At 45.6% G+C, this 22,944-nt stretch overlaps 1 protein-coding gene across 2 annotated transcripts in view; it reads left to right on the top strand.

The window, feature by feature from the left end:
• The window catches only part of CAMTA1 (calmodulin binding transcription activator 1), a 690,646-nt gene that overhangs the window by 275,119 nt on the left and 392,583 nt on the right, over positions 1–22,944 (top strand). For both annotated transcript variants that reach the window (XM_088147580.1, XM_088147581.1), the window contains exon 4: positions 7,753–7,888. In XM_088147580.1, coding sequence (XP_088003706.1) covers positions 7,753–7,888 — 136 coding nt within the window. The remainder of the gene's footprint in view (positions 1–7,752; positions 7,889–22,944) is intronic.

The raw sequence follows: 22,944 nt of genomic DNA, 5'->3' as shown, positions 1-22,944 counted from the left end.
TAGCCTGCATAATGGTGGTGAAAGCAGGGCACAATGTGAACCCTTGGCTCATCCCCTTCTTCTAGCCCTCTGTAAAATATTTGAAATGTACCATCTCCTTCTCGCTGGCTCTGGGTTGCAGTGAATTCACATGATAACTGGCAGGTATCAGAGTCTCTGCTTCTCATCTTGAGGACTCCTTTGAATGTACAGAAAGGGGCAGTATTTCCAGAACCGGAACAGAATGAGCATGCTTCCTGCAATGCTTGATGCAACTGACAGCCAGGGTGATAAATAGAAGATGGGAGATAGACATCTTAAATTTCATACGCTCCCAGGACAGAGAGTGTATCTGCTTTGAAATGGCTCTTTCTGTCTTTCCCTGAGGCCTCAAATAAGGCAACCGAAGAGACAAGGGAGCCGTTTTCAAATGCCACAGAGCCATAAAAGAGAAAGAATTCAAAGTTATCATGTAGAGGATGTCCTTAAAATATGCTGCGCTGTCTCAGTGGTGAAACGCTATTTGATACTGGAGAGATAAAGAAATACATCGGGGCAGCAGAGCTGACCTGCAGGGGGATTTGGGCGGGTGGTGAGAACTGACCAACCACAGGATTGGATTTGAACCCAGCAGGGGTTAAACAGGCTGGTTTTATTTTGGAAGGATTTGGGCCAGAATCAGAACTTGATTTGGGAAACCCAGTTTGGAAATCTGATTTAAGCTTCAGCTCAGCGGCAACAGTGCTGAGGGTTCGTGTTTGTCTGATCCCAGTTGCCCGCCAGTAAAACATTTGTCCATTTGGAGAGACTGACTCAGAGATGGCCATTCTTAGGTCATCTAAGGTCATTCTTAGCCTCAGAAATTAATCCCATTCCCACTGATTTCCCCAGCCCCCCAACATCTTCCCCTTGGCTTATCCCTCCATCTGTTGAAGCTGTGGCGGGCAAGGATGCCCAATCTTCACTTCCCTTTCTATGATCTTGGCACCGAGAGGAAGGGGGTGACCTTTGGAACATGGTATCTTCCCTAGGGCCCCATGGTCACCATGGAATCTGTTGGAAGTCCCACATGCAGAGAAAGAAGGAGGAAGCTTTCATGAACTTCCATGTTCACAGATGGTTCTTTGCTGGGGAACATGGGGCAAACAAGCAAGATAGGCAGAGGGCCTTGACCTGAGTGCCTCAGATTCTAGCATGGAGGAGAACAGAGGTGCTCTGAAGGTTGAGTAGCGCAGGGTTTGGTTGGAGGGCAAGCAAAGACGGAATCTTTGACTTTCCAAACTTTTTCCTCTTTCTTAGCAGTTGTTAGCCATGCAAGGTAGCCCAGATAAGAAGTCCAACCAGGAGTACTAGCTCTATCTTTATTGTAAGGTTTATTAACAGAATCTTGCAAGTCTGAAAGTATTTCTCCCCTCCTTTCCTTTTACTCTCCAGAAAACTAGGGGGGGTCCCTTCTGAGATGCTTTCCATGCCCCCATTCCTGCTGCAGGCTCAGCTGCCTCTTATCTGACCATTGTCTAGTCTGCATCTCTTCCTCCTGTCTCCCAAGGTCATTCCGACAGACCATTACATCAGTGGAAACAGAGTCCTTGTGATGCAAAACGGTGCCAGAGAACAGTTGCTGGGTGTCTGGGTTCAAGGCACTGTCTTTGTGGGTGCAGGGTACTGCTCCTTATGAGTGAATGGGGAGGGGGGGACCACGGCCACCTGCCAGAAGGAGGATCCTTGCTTGGGATCCAGAGAGATGGTTGTGATTCCCACCTCTTGATTCAGGGTGCTAAATCTCTACTTGTGAACAGGAGGAGCTTATAATATGCATGCCCCCCACCCTGCCCCCAGCCAAACTTTCCGGTTCTAGAGATTAATATTTCTTTATTACTCCCTGCAATATTTAAAGCTAATGGCCTGCACGGCAGTTGTTCCTTCAAGGGACCGGAGAGGTAATAATTTGAGATAATTCTTGCTTCTGATAATGCAGCAGTCTCTCTCCATTTGCATATTGTCCAGCTTCTTCTCTCTTACTCCTGCTTTGCCCCTGAAGGCATGTAATTAAATTACTTGATTCACTTCCTTCCCTTCTGAAGGGGAAGCTGAACCACAACCTGGATTTCTTCTGTGACCGTTTGTCCTGTTATGTTACGACTTCTTCCAGATCAGGGATGAGGGTGTGTGGGGAGGGGGTCCTTCATTCCTCCTCTTTTTATTAAGGGTGCATTAGGGAGAAAATGCACTTAATATTCAATGCTAAACAATTTAATAATTCAGTAACAGCAACTAGTCAATAATAGATCCCATTCCTTCCTAGCCCTTGACGGTGAGGGGATGACTCTTGTATTGGGTTCTCTGTTTGGAAAAGGCAGTTGTGCAGAGAGGGGAGAAGGGAGAAGCTTATAAAACTGTGAACATTTTGGAGATAAGCGAGGATGACTAAGTAATTAAAGAGATCGTCTTTACCAGCACTCTCCGCCAGTGCTCAGCTTGGTGAACGGGGGGAGACGGGGATCGTTTTCAGAATCTACCCAAACTTTAAATGTTGATTTTGCAAAAAGCTGGAGGGTATCATCGATATATCTGGAAGGGAAGGTTTCGAACAGTAGCCCCGTTCAGCAAACCAGAACAAGTCATTGAAAAACAGCAAATCTGAGCAGAAGAAAAAAATTAGTCTTCCCCCCCCCCCCTTATAATGTTGCTTTCATACTTGAATGTGGTCTTGTTCACTTTATATATTCTTCTCATCCAGGTTTTTTGGACACTGCTTTGGGATATTCTTGGAAAGATAGTTTACAGGAAGGATTAAGGAATAACATCCATTTTAATAATAGAAACTAAGCAGCCAGCATCCTAGCTGGGCATTAGAGTCCCTTGTTGAGATGGACAGCTATAGAAATCAAATCAATAAATATAGCTGGAGCAACAGAATGGGCTTTTTTACATGTAGTTCAGAGCTTCAGAAGAGAATCCTGTGCCAAGATGGCCCAGTGGAGCCTCCATGTTCAGAAGCAGTCTACCCCTCCGAGCAGCTGCTCAAGACAGCCCAACTGATTGTGATGGTCTCCTGAGGTTGTTCGATAAGCAGCGCCTTTGTGTGCCGAAGCGCAGATCGTAACACCAGGGAAGCCGCTCTCCTTTTCTGCTCGCGAGTGTCTGAGCGAAATCCCCAAAGAAGAGTTTCCGGGCCAAACCTTTAGGGATGATTGATTGATGGGGGCACGGAGTCTCTCCTCACGATGTAATGTGGCGGCGGAGCATCTGTGTGGAAGATTTGGCTCCCCTCTTGATTGCCTTTGCCTTCAGCCTCAATTTATTATTCCCCACCCCGTCTGTGTTCGAGAGAGATAAGTGGGGTGGACAGCTTCGCTCCTCAGACCCCTCCCAGTGTCTCTTGCTCCACGCCGGCGAGAAGAAACGGGCAAGGAGTGCTTCTGTCAGGATCAGCTGGACCCTCGTCAGTTACGGCGGGCTCGAAGAACCGACCGCTTTCTGCAGCTGAAAGTCTGTTTTGTTTGCCCGGGGTGGGTGGATGGGTGGGTGGGATTCATATTTTTAATAAAGCAAGGAGGAGAAGGGCAATCAAGGGCCACAACAATATTTCCTGGGAAGTCTCTGAGCGCATCCCATCTCCCCCCACTAAGTTCAGCTTGAAGGGGGGGTCAGAGAGGGTCCTGTCTTTAAGGGTCTGCGTAGCACAGCCTTCCTCCCTGGCCGTGCTGAGCCACCTCATTTTGGGGGCTTGGTTCCCATCTGGATGCAGCGTCCTCCCTCTCCTCCTCTTCTGCCCACACAGACTTCGCCACTGACACAAAACATGTGGCTTCGGCAGCAATCGTGGCGTTGACTTGCAGGGTCTGGAATCTGCCCAGCCTTTCTTAGCCATTTCCGGCTGCTGTGGGCACAGCTCCCCTCGCTGCCCTTTGCCCATGGCTGCGCAAAGGGCTGGACCAGGTGAGCTTTGTGGCCCCTTCCCACTCCGCCATTCTCCAATTCTACAACCAGGATCTCTCTAAAGCAGCCTGCCCGGCGGAGAGGGCCTGGTCTACTGCCCTCTCTTGCAAACTTGGTGCTGCTTTGCTGATAACAGAAAGGCCAGAACCTGGCTGGGCACAAAAGTGGCACGAAGAATACACTTGACCAGTTCCAGCAACCTACCAAGGCATCTTCTGCCCAATTCAACCAGCAAGTTGCACCACATTGCTAGAGCAGAGCTGTTATTTCAAGGGTCTGAGCGATGGCTAAACTCGCCACTCTAGCCATCGGTCAAAACTCACCTCCTACCTCAGCCCACTGTCCATGCAGTGATTGGTGGAGGTTTTCCTGCCTGCAGGCAAGTCCACCAATCGCTGCACCCTAATTGGCAGCACCACTCCCTGGCTTCCTTAACCGGTGTTTCTCAACCATGGCAACTTTAAGAGGTGTGGACTTCAACTCCCAGAATTCCCCAGCCAGCCTTGCTGGCTGGGGAATTCTGGGAGTTGAAGTCCACACCTCTTAAAGTTGCCAAGGTTGAGAAACACTGTCTTTAATGAAGCTGTCTTGTGTGAAGTCCACACATGCTGGCTGGGGAATTCTGGGAGTTGAAGTCCACACCTCTTAAAGTTGCCAAGGTTGAGAAACACAACATCTGTCCAAAGCCACAAGGAGAGATCACCCCAAGTAGTAAAGAACTCAAATCAAAATTTCAGAGACGGGCAAACTTTCAGGCCTGCCACGACAACATACCCCACATTTTTTTCTTGGAGGACTGCTGTGGAGAAGAAGGGGTCTCCAACAAGCAAGACCCGCCTCACTCGCCCCTTTATTATAAGGGGAGGGGGCAGCATGAGAAGCCATGTGGCTAAAGAAACTTGCCAAACTGATTTGATCATCGGGCAATGGCTATATTCGTTTAGCAGACCTGGAGCACAGAAACAGGGTTGAAAAGAGAGAAGGCCGGCATGCTAAGGAACAGTTGGCCTTCCTTTCACCCAGCTTCCTTGCTTCTCTTCCACATCTTCCAGAGATTTACGTGTTCAAATGCTGCCAACTCCAGCTTTTCCCTCACAAGTTGTTTATTGCTGCAACTGCTGCTAATGTTGTTGTATTTCTTTCTGTTCTTGGTGCTCCAAAGCCAAATTACTGTGACTAATGTACTTCTATAAATTTTTGTAACCATCTCCATGGCTGCTGTCTGAGGATGAAGCACGATCTCTTCTTAGTGAATTTTGGTTTACTGGGGTGCTCGGCGCCCCCCTTCCCCCTTTCCCAAATGTTGCACAAATGTGGCGTTTCCTTTATATCAATTTACCGTACGGTAAAGCGACTGGGGGCGGAGATGGGGGGGAAATATCACCACGTATCCAATGAATTGTGACAGCTGTTTATTGGACAAATGGCTGCACCAGACCTTTCGTTGTCCAACAGTGCCAGAAAGTGCATTTCCAAGACGAAAAGATGTCGAGCTGCATTTAGGAGCAGATGAAGTCAGAGTGGAACTAAAGCAAAAAAAAACAGGATGAAAGATCTAAAGCCGATCTGTGCGTGGGCAGTGAATCTTTTTCTGTCTGGGGAAAAGTGGACGACTGCTTTTTCTCATTGCCGGCACATTTCTTTCAAGCCTACGTAACGGTAGGAAGATAGATGTATCAAAAGGTTGGGCCAAAACTCGTTTAGAAAGGAATGGAAGTTGGCGTGGGCCCCCCGATCATCCATATTTCTGCCCCACCTTTCTGATGCTTCTCTCCCTTCCCCTCCTTTGCAAAATAGTTCTGGACTGTAATGCATCAGGATCCAGGTGCATGGCCTCATCCTGTTTTCAAAGACTGTTCCATATCAATAAAATGTGGCCCATGTTATAGATATAAGGAATTGCAATAGTCTGGTGGGGGGGAGCTGCTCCAGTCCAAGAAGGAAGTCAAAATGCAGATAGCCTCACGCTAATGTGATGCCAGGCCCTTCAACCCCGGCCTTGAAATGAGTCTACCGTTTCTGTTACTAGCCTCCTCATTCTCCAGATGAAAAAGTTTTTCATGTTGCAAAAGGGGAGGAAGAACTTGGAAAAAAAGTGTGGGGGGGGGAGGGCTGCCATTCCACTCATTGCACTGGAACTGATTGTGCCGTGCAAAGCTAAAGCTTTGGCAGGCAAAGTGGAAAATGCATTAGGGTCTTCCTTTTCCTAAAACCCAAACAAGATGCCATGACGATGTTTGGAAGTGTTTCAAGGAGTTCCCCAAAAAGCAAGGAGGAGCTTATGAGCCTCTCTGGGTAGATGGTACAGCAGGAAGAGCATCATTGATGTTGAGGAACGGTGGTGTACAGGTTCTTCTGGCCCACTTAAGCAACCTCAGTGTTCCAGGCCTTGTGGGAGGACCCCAGGACCTGGTTCCGTGCAGTGTCCCAGTTGTGGTGCAAGTAGCAATCTGTTGCCTGTGAACCTAAAGAGCAGATATGTGCAAAATCTGTTGTGCAGGATAAAGTCAAGGAGAATAGAAAGGAGTCTTGCACCAACCAGGGGCTTGGACTGAATGACTTCAGAGGTCCCTTCCTACTGTATGATTCTACTTGGCATGCAGAAGACTGCTTAGGTTCTAGGTCCACCTACTGAAAAGGGAGCTGTATCCTCAACTGGTTTAAAGCATTCTCTTAAGAGTCTAATCCTCAAGAGACATGGGGATGGAGAAAGGTGCCTTTGTGGTAGTGTTCATTTCAGCCTCAGTCTAAAAACCACTAATGTAGTAGGATGCCCCCTTCAGAGGTGGTCTTCGTAGCCAGGAGGTCTTTAGATCCTAGACTGAGCAGGGGGTGACCTAGATGACCCCTGGGCCACTTCCAACTCTATGTTCCTATAAGAAGCCAGAAAACCAGTCTGGAAAGTTGAGACTCAGGGGTTCAGAGAGCAGCAGCATCAGAGAGAGGAGAACTGTGTACCCACCGAAGCAGACAGCTGGCTTTGCAACCCCAGCTGCTCTGGAGTGCTCTTGGGCCTTTCAGAGTCTGCTTCTTTGTGGCAGATGTAGATACGGATTGGAATATCTCCCCTTCTGCTCCTGAGGAGTGGGGAAGGAATGTGTGGAGAAGGTCTCATGGCTTGGGGTTGCTGTCTGAGCCAACTGAGGTTAAAGGCTTAAATGCAGGAACCCGGTTAGGGCAGTTTATTGTAAACCACTGAGAAGCCCCAGTAGCTGGTGGCAGAGAAATCACTATCCCAGTGTTTCTCAACCTTGGAAACTTGAAGATGTGTGGACTTCAGCTTGCTAGCTGGGGAATTCCGGGAGTTGAAGTCCATACATCTTCAAGCTGCCAAGGTTGAGAAACACTGAAGTATAGAGTATCCCATGACCTGGGATGATCCTGTATAATGTGGACATTTCTCTGAAAATGCTGTGCAAAGTCTGAATGTGCTTCCCCCCTCCTTCCCTTCATCGTTGTGAGAACTAGGGAGAGGCTTGTCTGAGATCCTTTCTCAGGTTAGAGTTCTGGCCTGGACTCAGATTTCTTTTATCAGACCATCATCTTATTTGCGGCTCTTTCTCCTGTTCCTCAAGGCCATTCCTTCTCCCCATCATGTGTGATAAGGGCCTCCAGGGCTCATAGCCCAGATATTGCTCTTCTCTGGTCTGAACCATACCCAAACAGAAATGCCATTTGAGTTTCCCTCCAAGGGTCTCAGAGGGAGGCAGCAGCCCAGCCCCAGAAGAAGGTGTGTTCGGGGTGGAGGCCGTTAAGCTGAGAAGGAGTGTCTGCAGGAAGCAAGTGAATAGGCTAGTAGAGTTCAATGCCTGTCCTCCTGTTGTCTTTCAGGCCCCAGAATGGTTCTATGATCCTCTACAATAGGAAGAAGGTGAAATACAGGAAAGACGGCTATTGCTGGAAAAAGCGGAAAGATGGGAAGACCACCCGGGAAGACCACATGAAGCTGAAGGTGCAAGGCGTGGAGGTAGGTGGTTTGCTGAGACATCTCATGGGGGCTGGCCAGGACTTGTCGTCCTTGACTTCTGAGCCCAGCCATGGTACCTCTGCTCCTGTTGGATGGGAAGGATCCCCTCCGTGCGTCGCCTTGGTCTTTCTGACTGTAATCTCCTGAGGTTGCTTTGTTTCTTTGTGGGAAAGAAGGCAATTTATATCCGTGTGGGGCAGAGAGATTCTCTGGTTTTATTTACTTATTTATGTCGCTTGCGAGGCTAACAGGAGCCACAATTTGGAAATGGTCTTTCTCACCGTCACGGAGAGACGGACTTCTTCCGTTTTCTGAGGTCCTTCACTTTATCCAAGAAAGGGTGGATTTTCCTCTCGTGCCCGGGAAGGTACCTGTGTGGTGCAACGTAGCTTTCTGGCAAATCATTTGGAAGTTGTTTGCTTAGGAGGTAGGAAAAAAATACAGCGACCGAAGGCCTTTTGTTCTTTTTTTTCCATTGTCATTGCAAATTATATTTCCTAAGAAACAGGCTGAGAAAGCCACTTGTGAAGGAAGAGTTGCTCGGGACTCTCGGTGCTTTGGATTTAAGTAACAGAGTTACGGCTGAGGAATACCAAGAGTGCTTAAAAACGAACGATTCATTGTGCGCTCAGGGGCCGCTGGATGCATGTATCGTAGAATTTTATTTTTGCTGCATATGATTCCTCCTTAACAAGAGACATCATGTCTTGGTTTTGATTGATCTTGTATAACTTTTAGTTTCTGCTGCATTGACTCAGTTTTGACATTAAAAAAAAAAGCTTCATGAAAAAAGGAAGCCAAAAAGCGTCCCTCGATACATGTCTGCAGGTTTGTTTTAGAGATGCGTTGCGCTTGACGGTGTTTGTCAAACCAAGTGAAGATGGGAAATCCTTGGCTGGTTAAGGAGCTCGGATGGCTGCAGGCCATTGGAGCTTCCCCATGTTGGGGTTAATGTTTCGTGCTCCCTAGAGACATCTGGGGGAATGCCGAGTGCTCTGGAACACCTTCTGATGCTTTGCAAAGCTGTCCAGCTGTAACTGACAAAGTCCAATGGGAACTCCTGCCTTTTTGCTGGGGGAAACAGCCAGTCAGTTGCACAAGCCACCTCTCTGCAATGAAGATGGGGAGCAAGGATGCTGCTGAATCAGTAAGGAAGGGAGAGAACGCGTGGGCTAATTTGGCCACTCCCTTGTGGGTCCTGGCCTCTGTGCCTCCCTTTCCTTGTTGCATTCTGGTTTCAGGGACAGAATCAGATCCAACAATGTTCTCCTAGTCCATGGGAAGCCTCATTTTGACCTCGGTGGTTTCCCTGTCCCAGGAGAAACAGCTGCAGTGGCCAGCACCAGCGCTGTCTGCAGAGAGGGGCTCAAAACAGTCCATGTTTTTCTTACAGTGCATGGAAAAAAGGGCTGGGCTTTGATGCTAGGGTCATCTCTGCCATCTTGATTTTTTTGACCCCATCCCTGCAGGCCAGCACGAGGGATCACTAGTCAAGATCTACTTCTCCATCTTGTTCTTTGCTGCAGCCAACACCAGCCTGGCTGAAGTACTCCAAGTGTCCAGCCCCTGGGCTCTGGGGCTGATTAAAGTCTCCTGGACTTCTGTCCATACTTTGGCCTAGGGTGGTGGGGAGCTAGAGACTGTCTGGCTGCAAATGCAAGGACCAGTTAGGGGCCAACGAACATCCTTGGGAACTAATAGAAAACCCCATCTCAGTATATTCCTTTTTACTCTGCAAAGATGTCTAGTTTCTCTAGTTTTGCAGATGTGGGGGGGAGGCTTCTCATATGTCCTTTCGGAAGGAGAGATTTGGGGTGTGTCTGGTGCCGCTTCAAGCATGATTGATCCCCAGCTTAGGTATCTGGCACAGGCAAGAGGACAATACTGCACATGCTCCTCAATTAAGTTCTGGAATAAGCCACAGTGACATCATTCCACCATAACATTTAAAAAATATATATTATTTAGGCTTGTAGCCAATTCTAAATGGTGGTATCTCCACTTATGTAATATCCCTAGTCTCCTCTCCCTCCTACTCATGCACACCCACCCACTCACCTTGGCTGCTATATCTGCAGGTGCCAGGACACTCTGAACGTGATAAGAGCTGGGTTTGCGCCAGGTTAAGGCAGGGTATGATAGAAAAGCATGGTCAAAAATGTCAAGATGGTGGCCAATGTGGTGCCATCAAAGCCTCGCCCACCTTGCCAGAGCTTTGATGGAATGGTCATGGCTCCATCTTAACTTTGTGGACCACACCCTGCAGACATCTCTGGTTGTTCCTGAATGAACTTACTTTCTTGACTTGTAGAATACATGGAACCTAATGTAAGCAGATGAGCAACAGAAACAACAAACCCAGGTTAATGCTCATCTTTGCAATGCAGCTGCTAAGTCTCTAGCAGACATGGCCAAGTGTGTTGTGTGAAACCCTCCAGTCTTGAATCTAAACGATAACAATTAAATAAATAAATGAAATGAAACCATGAAGTCCAATCTGTCTTCCTTGCCGTATTCGCTGTCTGCTATATATTCAGTGGCATTATGGAATTAATAATACCCACGATTAGACCCTTTTACCTGGATGCAGGACCTAGAAGGTCAAGAGTGCTTAGTAATCAATCTGCTAATGCCTCTAAGACAATGACAAACTAGATGTTATTAGCAATGGCTTTTAGAGGCCATCAAATTCACACTTAATGGAAGTTATTTGTTTGGCTTACTAGTATGGTGTATATTGCTGATTGTTCTTTGGTCTTTGACTAGAAGGATGATGAACTTTTTTGGAAACATCACATGGAGCTTTTCAACTTGTGGGAGGACCCACAATTTCTCAGCCCCATGTAGACATACAGTGCCCCACCTCCTTTGGTTCATTACTTCTGTGCAGGAAAACATTCCCATCCATTCAAGAATCACAGGGGTTTGCACATGGCCAAGTGCAAAAGGTCAAACCAGGCCAACTTTGACGGGTTCTGACAAATTCCCAGGTAGGTGGGATTTGTTGAGAACATGGGAGGCCATCAAGATGTTGATGGAACGTTTTGGACACGGGACATCCTGTGCCTCATGTTGTCACTGAGCATGGCTTGCCCTGGATGCTTCTGGTTTCAGATGGATTGGATTAAAAATGGGGCAAGAGGGCTTAGGACATCCTTCGGGGCCTCAGCTGAAGGGACTTTGCTGCTGGATTTCTCTGAGGCAATCCAGGAGAGCATTTTCTGGTGAGAGGGGAAATTTGGCTCCCCTTTTCTAGGAATGTCAAAAAAATATTCTACCATAATTCTGCTGGAAGCAAACTAGGGAGTTTGTTCCTGTTACAAGGTGCCCAAAATAGCAAACCAAATCCACTAATATTTGCCCTCCCCTATTCTACTGAACAAAAAGATGGCATGGGGAGAATTTGCATCTTTCCAAACTCTGCATTTCAAATCTGCCTCTATCACTAGCTATTAATATCTGTCACTCTCTAATAGCAGACACATGTTGTGAGTCCCTACAGGATTTGAGCCTGAACAGGCTCATTGAGAAGAAAAAATTTTTTTAAAAGCGGGGGGGGGAGGGGGGCAGAATCAGCATATGCAGAAGAACTTTGCAGTTTTCTTACCATCAACAGACAAAGGCTAAGAGAAGACCACATTTATAATAAATGCAACAGAGAACCGTATGATCCAATACGCACCCAAATATGTAAACAGCTTCTGTCTTACAAAACAGTCCTTCCATCAACCAGTTGCTTTCTCATCCTAAAAGCCAAAGCCAGAAACAAAGCGACTAAAATGGTCAGCTTTGGAATTTTATCTTTCCACAAATATTTAACGTAAATCGTCCGTTCTGTTTGCAGAAGTCAAATAGATTTCCACAAAACAGAGAAAGAAATAACCCGACTTGAACTGAACATCTTCGGTATTGTGGGCTAGTCGGAAAACACGGAAAACGGTGCGCGGCTCTGGGTCTGGGTCGGCATCTGTGGCATGAAGCCTCTGGAAGAAAAACAAGTGGTTTGGAACATTTGCAGCTTTCTCGAGTGCAGGTTTTTTTGGTCAAAATCGCAGGGAAGGAAATTCTGTTCCTCACTTCTCAAGCAATTTTGTCATTAAACTGGTTACGCACATGGTGCGCCGTAATGGGTCAGAGTCATACCGGCATCCATGGTTTTGAATGGGGGACTGCAATGTGTAATTAAGCTAATTAATAGCGCATGCAGCGGTACAAGGATTCCTGTGCATACCATGTCTCGTACATGATTGGGAACACGAAGTGCAATTGCTTTTATTATACATTGCCTTAGGAGTTTTATTATAGAAAGGTGATTCATAAGCTTTATAAATAACGAAGTGCGAATTACGCTCAAGCCATGCATAAGAGGGAGTCAGAGCCATTTTGTCAAAGCTGAGTTGGTGGAGAAGCACATGAGGCCAGCCTGGAGGTGCCAATGCTGGAAATGTCAGGGCAGGAAGGAAACATGATGTCGATATTGCTGCATCTTCTGACTTGCACATCTCTGTGAGAGATGGACGGAGGGCTTCAAGAAAGTCTCTTGGCCTCTGAGGGTGCACATTGGAGCAGAAAGAGGGGATCTGCTTTTAGGAAACTTCCTTAGACCCACCAGACCACTGTTTTTAACAAGGTTGGACGCCAGACTACCTGAATTAATGCATTGCACTGATTAAGCTGTTTCATGGCTGAGTGTAACATGTGAACCCAGACTTCACAAACAGGCAGAGACTCTCCTAAGTGTTTGGCACCCAAATCAGGAGGTACCCAGGGCTGCACCAGAGACCTTGAACCCAGGCTCTGCATGTTTGTTAAGCAAAGATGGGAAAACAGATGAATGCCAGATTCCTGGTTCCTTCACTGTTTTGCCTTTCCAGTTCACACAACCCGGGTTCCTTAAAGGAAAATGAAATCCTCCATCCAGAAGAGGGTCTTTCTTCTCTCTTAGTCCAGAACTGTAATGGTATGTGGGAATGGGAGACAGGAGGAAGACCACAGACTAGACAGCAGTCAGATAAGAGGCAGCTGAACCCACAGAAGGAAAGGGGCCTGGAAAGCATCTCAGAAGGGATCCTTCCTAGTTTTTTGGACTGTAAAGGTGAGGGGGGAGAACTGTACTTTCAGACTTGCAAGATTCTGTTAATGTAACCTTACAATAAAGTTAGAGCTAGTATTTCTGGGTGTGCTTCTTGTCTGGACAACCTGGCAAGGCTGACAAGAATGCAGGGCACAGAATAATGGACTTAAATTACTGGATGGCAGATTCCAGGTGAACGTTAGGAAAAACTTGCAAACAGAAAAACTAGTTGAGAGTGAAACCGGGGACGCATCGAGGTGCTGGGTTCCCCTTCACCGGATGTGTTCAATCAGAGGCTGAACAGCCACTCATTTCAAATAGTTTAATTAGGATTCCTGGACTGGGTTGGACTCAGCTTCAGGATTTTGTGAAATAAAATTAAAAAAAAAAAATTGGGCTGCCTCAGCAGTGAGAATTTGCTTGGCCTGACTGTATTTATATCTCTTGGTGGAAGTCATTCAAGATTCCCCCAATCCATCATCCTCCTTGAACTTCTAATTAGTTAGCATCCCTGGTGATGTGTTCATAATCAATTTGCCATAATTAAAAAATTCAACTAATAAATAGAGGTAAAGCTGAGCGCTAGAAAGACACACCGGTTCTTTCTGGGCTGACACTGCATGGAATTTACAGCTGGTTGGTTTAGTTAATGGGTCTGCCTTTTCCATGAGCATAAAATTCTATAAATATCCAGGAATTATGTATATGAATGGAAGTGGACTCTGTTCGGGGTAGGGGGGAACATAAGAAATATCAATCTTTTCTTTTTTCTTTAAAGATAAAGTTATGAGCACATTCTACAGGGAAAAAAATGAAGAAAACATCGTTCATTTCAAAAAAATCTTTACAGAAAAAAAGTCATATTTTGTCAACAGATGGAATGGTGTGTTAGAAAATTCAGCTGCATCAGGAACATCAACAACAGGCAGTCTGGCTTCTCGGAGGAAGGGAAAGTTGTCCCTTTGGGATTTAAAGCTAGCTCCTCCATGATGGCATGAGGTCTGAGCCAAATGGGAGGAGATACGCAAGAAGGCAGGGATGAAGATGGTGAAGGAGGAGAGAAAAGTTTGAAAGAAAGAGAGGCAGAGAAGGAGGCTAACCAGACAGGTTGAGAAAACCGGGGTCTGGGTTGAAAGACAGACTAACAAAAGGACCGCATTGCCCGCCCTTCGAGGTAGACCAGGTCAGGAAACAGACACCACAGGAAATACTGGGGCTCTACTGTTTTCATAGAGGCTCTAACAACAAAATCTGGAAAGCTTGATCGCATTTCCCCTTCCCTCTCTCACACACAAAAGAGAATCAAAGTGGGGCAGTCTTGAGTTTCTTTCTCACCCTGTCCTGTTTTCCTGGGCTAAGCTCACATTTCCCTAACGATCACCACATTCCTTCTCCAAAGTCTTCTCTCTGCTCCTCTACAGCTACTTGACTGGATCCCCAAATTAATCCATTTTCTACTTTGCACACATTGTTGACCTGGGAACAAACCGAACAAGCTAGGTTTGCACAACCCTGCGAGCCACAAAAAAGCAGGTCACGATTAACACTCAGCAAGCTGCGCATGTTGTATGAACGCTGGCAATATTTCACAGGCTAAGAAGGAGCCAGAAGGAAAGCCATGTATCCTGGCATTAGGGCAGAAGGAAGTTTCTGGGGCAGGGCAGGGAGCCATGTGGAGGCAGGATGCTAAGTTGGGTGTCTGTAATCAGGCACATCAAGTGTCTCCGTTACCCAGTCTGGTACAAGCCACACTGATGTCATTTGCATCCTGACTTTTCTGCACAAGCGGTGAGAATTACTGTGCAGTGATGTCACGTTGCACGTGATGTCACTCCCCTTCTCCCCTAGCAGACGCTCCAGCATGACATCCGCAGCAAAAAGGGCCAAAATAAAACACAACCGGGCTGCGTTCTTCCATCTTGTGCAGCAAGCTTCTGCTTTCATCTTCTGCTGAATTTCAGGGCATGAGGCAGGGCTGAGGGACGGGGGCTGGAGCCAAGCTGGATCCACTGCAGAGAATCGGCTGCAGTGTAGCTGCAACATCCTTGCCGTGCGGAGGGCATCAGAGGCAGGAGTCCTGTTTGCTGGGGATGGGAGTTGGGCTTCTTGGAGGGATCAGGCGGGGCGCAGTGGCCAGCAGGACTGGGTGGGCTTTGGGATTCTGCATCCTGTATTTTTTCTGAGCCAAGGACTTGCAGTGTCCTAAAGCGACCCAGAAGTGCTTGGATGCTCCAAATCATGAGAACTGCTGGATCAGGCTGCAACCTATCGTCATCCAGAATTATCTTTCTCACAGGGGCCAACCAGGTGCCCCTGTGGTGCTTGCAAGCACCCTGCCCCAACCTGCAGGTGGCCAGTAGCCCTTGATACACTTCTCCCCCCGTGAATTTATCCATCCCTCTTCCAAAGCCACCCAAGTCACGGCCTCCACCATGTCTTATGGTGAGAATCCAGAGCTAAAGCAGAAGTTAGACGAAGTGCAACTTTCTTTGGTCCTTCCGGTACCCTTTGTGGAGTAACCCCTTTCTCCAGGCCATGTTGATTTTACACCCCTCAGTCACATCCTCTCTTAAGTCACCATTTTTTCCACCGCGCCCCACATTTTCTAGCCTTTTCCCATTAGGAAGGGAGTCAAGCTCCTGATCTTTGAGGTTACCCTCTTCTGCACTTCTCCACTACATCCTTTTTCCAGTGGCTCCGGAGACCCATCTCCTTGGCTTGCCTGCCTCCCACGCTTGGGGTCCTGCCGACTGGATTTCCCAAAAGCAGTGCAACTTGGAGGACTTTGGAATCAGGTTAGAGGCACTAAATACGCAGCTGAAGGAAATCAAAATATTCTCATGAGTGGAGCATTTGCACGTGCTGTGGATGGCCTGTTTTTGTGCCGACGTCAAGGGACTTGAGATGATCTGCAGCTCTGGACCCAAGACTGAATGCTAAGCGTTGCATTTTATGCCAGTCAGTACTTGGCGGTTCCTTTCTTGGGGGAAAAGAGGCCACCAGATCTCAGTTCTGCATACAAAACTGGAATGATAATCCAGACAGTCCCTTAGCATTACTAAAATGGATTTGTCCATATATGTGTTTTTTTTAAGTGTTAAATTGTCCTATTTACCCAAAAGAAAGGAGATTCTGAATTTAAGGCACCCGCCCTCCCCTCATGGAAAATTGGACAGCAAAAACCACATCTCCCTCCATTACTATATTTTTTAAACATCAGAAGGAGTCTGATAACACCTTTTCAGTCTAATAAATTTTATTAAAAGGCATAGGCTTTTAAATGTGTTTTAATAAAATTTGTTAGTCTGAAAAAGCTGCTTCCCGATTCCTTCTGATTTTTGGCTGTTGTAGATTATCCCAACTCTCCTCTTGTATTTTCTAAGACCACCTTCCCTTTTAAAAATAAATGATTGGGGAGAAGGCTCATTTTCTTTTCAGATCAATGAGTCCTTTGCAAATGCTAGAATGTTGCTGTCAAAAAAAAAAACCTCTCAAAAGACTTTTGCAGCAATTCACTTTAAATGTACAATACACATGCATTGGAAGTTACATTCCCAATATTGCTGGTAATAAAATATTGTTATTAGCACAGCAGGATGGCAGAGAAGGTGTGCTTCAGAATACATAGCTCTTTTCTTTCATGTTTCCTTGTTCTTCTTCTTCCTTTCCAATCCAATGCACCGTTGGAAAAAAAGGATGGAAAGGGATTTGGGACTTGGTCCAACAATTCTCCAAAAACTGAACAGAACCGGAGCAAAGTTGGTGCGGTGGGAGAAAGCAGCAAAAGAAAGTTCAGGCTTCAGAATGGGCTGGATCCAGCGGGGGGCTGTGGAGAAAAAAAATGTGGGGAAAACCCCCAATGCATCCTATGGGAGAGGCAGCTGGGCAGTGACTCAAGAGGTTGCCGATTCCTATTTCTGAGCCCTCCTCCTTCTGGTCCCATGACCCAGAACCCCGAGACAACCAAACATCTGGGCTCTGCTGGCAAAGGAACTGAATGGACCTACCTTGTTGACCCATTTCTTCTGAGCAAATGACCAATCCCTTTTTCCCCCCAGCACAAAAACACAAAACCAAAAAAAACCTGGCTGGATCCAACATTGCAAAAAAAATGCTTGCATTATTCAGTTCCTTGCGATGGTTGGCAAAACCCGCTCCGGGGTTATTCCTGAGTGCGGAATGAACTTGTGCGACCCCAGCTAATCTTGCAAAAACTATTCCTGGGGTGCCCTGATCTGCTTTAATTTAACACGGACTTTGCGTCAGAGGTGAGCTGCGTCGCTGGCCGGCTAACGAGGCTCCCGTTGCTCCGGTTGGCCGCGGAAGGCGTCTCAGCCAAATGGAACGGTGGGCTTTGAGAAGGGAGCTGGGGGGCTTTGCTGAGTTTATCTGGGGCGTGTTAGTTGCAGGCTCGGCGCGCAAAGATGACCATCCTTTCCTCAAGACCGTCTTTCCCAGACTGCAAGGATCCTTCAAGGCAGGTAGTGGTGTAAAGAACAGGGGTGCAGAGAGGACGATGCGGCAAGGCAGGTGTGTCAGTTCCCAGCATTTAGGACCCCTGGCCACCCTGCAGGAGGTGACCCCAGATTTGTGGGAAATACCCCGGCCTACCTGACAGGTTCTTATGGGGACTCTAGAGGGCTAAATCTGCAATGAGCTTTGCACCTGGAATGTGACTTTTCCCCCCAGGAAAGATTTCATTGAAATTCAAAAACTGTGTCATTGGTTGGGCAGCAAACGAGCACCTGGATTTTGGTCCTATCCTCAACACCTGGAAGGCAGGTCTATCTCCTATTGAGCAGAATATTAAAATAAAAGCAACTGAAATTTTGAGTTATCTTCGGTTGTGGAGATTAACTCTTTCAATAGTCTAAATCAAGGGTTCTTTTGGAGGGTCTGTGACCTTGGATGGGGAAAAAAATTACAGCTTTATTTTCACTAACCTCTAGCTGAAATTTTGCTTTCCACTGAATAACTCATGTATGCATCTAAGTAATTTATGGCTTCTATACCCCCAAATGTTTACTTTGCCAAATATGGAATATCTAAACCAGTCTTCTTAAATTGGAGGAGGGGGGTAATTACCCCCAAGGGCATATCCTGGAGGTAATGGAGCAATTTGTAATGTCTTGTTTGTGAGTCAAGGATCCAGTTTGGGACAGCTGTGCTGAGACACTTGTGTAAAACAAAAGTGTCTTTTTTTTCTTGTGGGGGTAATAACATTATTCAAGACTGAGAAAAGGGGTAATTGGGTCAAACGGTTTGAGAACCACTGATCTAAACGGTTTTGTACCCCTTCACTTTCTTTTCTTAGAAAATTAGAGATTTAAAGCACCATTCTGAGCCAGTAAGTGGAGCATCCATGTTCCAAGAGAGTCTATCTCTTCTCAGAATGTCTATCTCTTCTCCGAGGATCTGACTGCCTCCTGCAGGGAGCAGGAACTTGATTCTGAATTCTAAAATTCTGAAACCCGGCTTTGTCTCTGAGAGATGGCTCTTGTTGGTTTATGACATGAAAACACTTTCAATACCAGATGGGACTACTTGACAGTTTTAAGCGGCCCCGGAAGAGAGACAATAAATCCACAGAGGAGTGAAGAGTTGACTTCTTTGTCTGTCTTTGTTCAATGGATTCCTCTGGAAGCACATTGTGAGCGCATTCCAACAAAGCTAAAAAGAAAAGAGGAGCAGGGCAGGAGTTGTGCAACGGTGCTGGCGTTAGCGAGGAGAAGGCAGAGGATTCACCTTTTTCACACAAGATGAAGAAGAGGGGAGAAATGACGCTCAGGGTTAATAAAAGTCTAGCAAGAGCCCACCTTAAAGAAAATCCAGTTCTCCAGGGCTGGATCCATGAATTACATCCCAGGGGGTTGAAGGAGTGAACTCCGTCAGGTGTGAACTCAGAAAGTCTTTGAAAACTCCTGGAGGTGTTGAAAGACTGGAGGGGAACAAAGATAGGTCAAGGGGAGATGGGGGATGGACTAGATACCTGTAGGATCCCTTCTCACCTTGAGTCCGGCCCTGCTGCTGGCAGAACATTTTTTTCCTCACACTTTCTCCCTGGACTTTTGCAGACGGTGTCTCCTAGAGAGGTCCCCTCCACAGTCAGTGGAGTTCTGTAACTACATGAGGACTGTCTTTCCCTTCTCCGTGCTTGTCCAGATGGGGTAGACCAGTGCAGCACAGATGGAAGCTGAGTTCAGCTATGACCCTGAGAGCTGGATCAGGCTGTCTGGCTACAGGCAGAAGTGATGGAGGCAGACCCACCTTCTGCTGATCAAAGGGGCCGTGGTGCTCCGAGACGACCTCTGGAGCTCAGCAGAGCCCTTATGTACCTTTTCTCTGCCTCTGGTTACTCCTCTGATGCCTCTTTGTCCTCACTGGAGGACAAAACTGACCTGCAAGGTTTAAGATCATCAGAACTGATTTACTGCTCCTAGGGCAGAATACAAACCGGAAGAAGCCTTGCATTACGAAGTATCATTGTTTCTGCAGCAATAAACAGCAAAACTGAGATTTTTCGCCCAGGCTCCCTCTTTCTGCACCACCTCCCCCCCGCCCCCGGTTTGTCCCATTGTTTTTGGGACGGCTTTTGCTGCAGTAACATTTACGGAACGATCCAACAGTTACTACGCGCAAGCACTGTGTTTGTTTCTAAACACTTTGTGTTCCGCATATCACTGAAGGGTAAGGAAACTGAGAGGCAAACATCTGCTGGAAAACATTTAAGCATCAAAAAAAGTGTTTGTCTTGCAGAATATTTCAGGAAGCGTATTTAATTTATTTTGCTTAATTATCTCTCCTTGCATTTTTAATGCCCTTTAATACAGTTATGTTTAGCACTGCAGTGTCAAGATACTTTTCAGTATATCCAGAATAAGGTGATTAAGATGTTTGTGACCTCTGACAGTCTCCTTCTCCTCCAATCGGTTTATCGGAGGGAATGGCGTCGTTCCATTTTCCACTGAGTCAAAACATCGCCATAACTTGAAAGTTGTGTAAATCAGAAGGTGGAAAATATACCTTGGAAGGTATTATCCTCTTCCTTTTTAGGATTTTTTAAGCTGTCACATAATGCAATAATTACCCACACCGATCTGTAAATAATTTTCCAACACAGAGATCGCTATACATTTTATTACTAATTTGGGTCTTGTAAATTTAAATAGTTTCTCTGGCAAATCTATGTTTAAACTTGTGGATTCAATATTAAATGGATTTCTATCCTCCTTTGGAAATATCCAGCATGGGTATTTCATCTGGGTTCCCCCCTCCTCGCCAATATTGCAAAGAAATTATTAATAGGAGAAGAATAACGCAGAAGTGCAAAGAAAAGAAAAGAAAAATCTAGGCTCATGTTTTTACTCTCTAATGCATCTCAAATAAATATGGCACTTTCATTTTACATCTAACAAATGTTTCAGGCAGTATAAATTATACAACTCATTATCTTTTCTTAGGAAACCACTAGCAAAACTTTGACTCTCGGATGCTAACATTCCTGATAGCCTGCCCATAATTTAGGTTATTACTGACTATATATACATATATTCAGAGAAAGTTCTCCACATAGCAGATGCCACTGAAAATGGAATTATTTTCTAGAGAGAAATCCATATTTTGTGTCCTTTAATGCAGGGTTTCTCAACCTTGGCAACTTTAAGACGGATGGACTTCAACTCCCAGAATTCCCTAGCCAGCATATGCTGGCTAGGGAATTCTGGGAGTTGAAGTCCACTCGTCTTAAAGTTGCCAAGGTTGACAAACCCTGCTTTAATGATGTAGAGATGCAGCGCTCTCTCATGGCACTTCCTCTTTCTTCTCTCCCTTCACAATGATCTGCTTTCCTTATTTATTTTATTTTATTTTTTGTAGGCCTAATGTGCTTGCTGCAAACCGATTAACACTTTATTTTCTTGCTGCAAAGCTTCCCTTTGTGTTGATGTAAACTCTGTACCTTTCAGGGTGATTAATGGGGGGCGGTTACAGTGGGTACCAAGCTATTATTATTATTATTATTATTACTACTACTATTACTACTACTATTACTACTACTATTATTATTTAATACAGTGATATTTATATGATATCATTACGCATTCTTGACATTCTTTTATTTAAATAACTTAGAGTGATGTTTCTTAAAGTGTGGCCCTTGGACCCCTGGGGCTTCCCCAAGACCCTCAGGGGTCCACGAAATCAAAATTATTGCCAGCCTATATTGAAAAATAATACAATATTAAAATCCCATCAAGCAATCATGAGAAGTGGTAGCAGCAGTGAATGCGTCAATTTTAATTTTTAATATGGTAAATATCGATAAATATAACCCATACAAACAAAAGCTTTTGGGGGGGATCCTCCATAATTTTTAAAAGTGGGAAGGGGTCCTGAGAGAAAAAAGTTGGAGGAACACTGTCTCTACTGGAAATAAAGAAAAGAGAAAAAGTAGATATTCTATCGATGTTAACTACAATTTAGGATATTAATGTTACATTAAAATTATTTGGCTTTTTCATTCAAAGTTAAGTATAACATTGGAAAGGAAAAAATAAAAAAAAGAACATGCTGCAATTTGCATTTTTATATAATAAAGATTTTGGTCTTAAGCTAAATGACTTAATATTAAAATCTCCATTATATTGATACTTGATACACACACACACACATACACCAAAAAGTAAAAAAAGAAAGAGAATAAAAAAGAGAATAAAAAGCCAAAAAAAAAAAAAGAACCATTAAGTTTCTGATTTCCCCCTTTTTATGCATCTGCTAATTTGCAATATTTGTACACATTTAGGTCCCCTTAGAAGCCAAGCTGTGGGTGATTATATTTGCTGTGCGTTACGGATTTAGATTGTTCCTAGATGCTTCATTTGTGCGTGCAACTTTGATCCTTCGTTTGTTAACCTTGTTGGAGTGATGACTTCTAGCTCAGATAGCTAAGCCATAGCAGGAGAGGCAATGGGGGAAATTGTCAAGAGACTGCAGGCGTGATCTCTGATGGTGGAGCTTCCATGTTCTGAAGCAGCTAGGAAATGAAAGGAACAGGCCATTTTTCTTAAGTTTTTCAGAGGCTGATTGTGGCTGGCGACAAAATCTTGGCCTTAGACTGGTTTATTTGGTTTCCACCACTCCCCGGGCCACAGAGAAAAAAACCAAGATGGTGGGCTCTCCTTTACTTGAGTGTTTTAAGGAGAGGTAGGATGGCCATCTGCCAGGGATGCTGTAGTAATGGATTCTTACACTGGGCCAGTGTTGAACTAGGTGATCTCTATCAACCCTTTGAGGTTAGGAGTTATGAAACTAATCCAACATTGCATGCTGTGTGAATGCAGGAAGTAGGCTTATAATGGACCTGGCTGTGTGTTGTGCAGAACTAGTCCATCTACATTTTCTATATTTTCCTCAGGCTATCTTCTGTATTCCATTGAGCATACATCCAAATGAAGGTTGACCCATTCTTTCCTTCTTTGTTCATGAAGCTGGCAGAGAGCCTGAAGATGATTGTCCACATGCAACATTTCTGTCTCATGCCATTATGGTTGTTCTTTCATCTACTAGAAACAGTGCTGGGTCCTCTTTTTCACTGTCCTGGTGCCACTAGTCCAGGGTGGCCTGAGAGGACACAGTGCCTTAGACCTATCTTTGTGCTCTGAAGCTGTACTCTCTCCTAAAATCCTCATCCTTGCCTTCTGGAACCACCAGCTAAACTTGAGTTTGATGTGGCCGCAAAAAAAGGCAGAGTTCTCTGCTAATAGAACTATAATTTCCCAATCTCTCTCCTGGTCTTATCTATTTCACATCTAAATGTAATCTCTGTGACCACTTCAGGGTAGTGATGGGAATTGGGCAAGCCTAGTCTGGAGAAGGGAGACTTGTGAACACTCTGCAGAACCTTGAAGATCTGTCACAAAGATGTCCAATCCTTGTTTTCTCTGTTGCAGAAGATAGGACTCCATTTAATCTGCATGAGTAAGCT

The sequence above is a fragment of the Python bivittatus genome, unplaced genomic scaffold, assembly GCF_059951505.1.
Source record: "Python bivittatus isolate LINGU-HERP-01145 unplaced genomic scaffold, Pbiv_v1 ctg000510_np1212, whole genome shotgun sequence".
NCBI classification, from domain to species: Eukaryota; Metazoa; Chordata; class Lepidosauria; order Squamata; family Pythonidae; genus Python; species Python bivittatus.
Note: the sequence above shows the minus strand (reverse complement) of the source record. Positions and strands in the feature narration are given on the sequence as shown.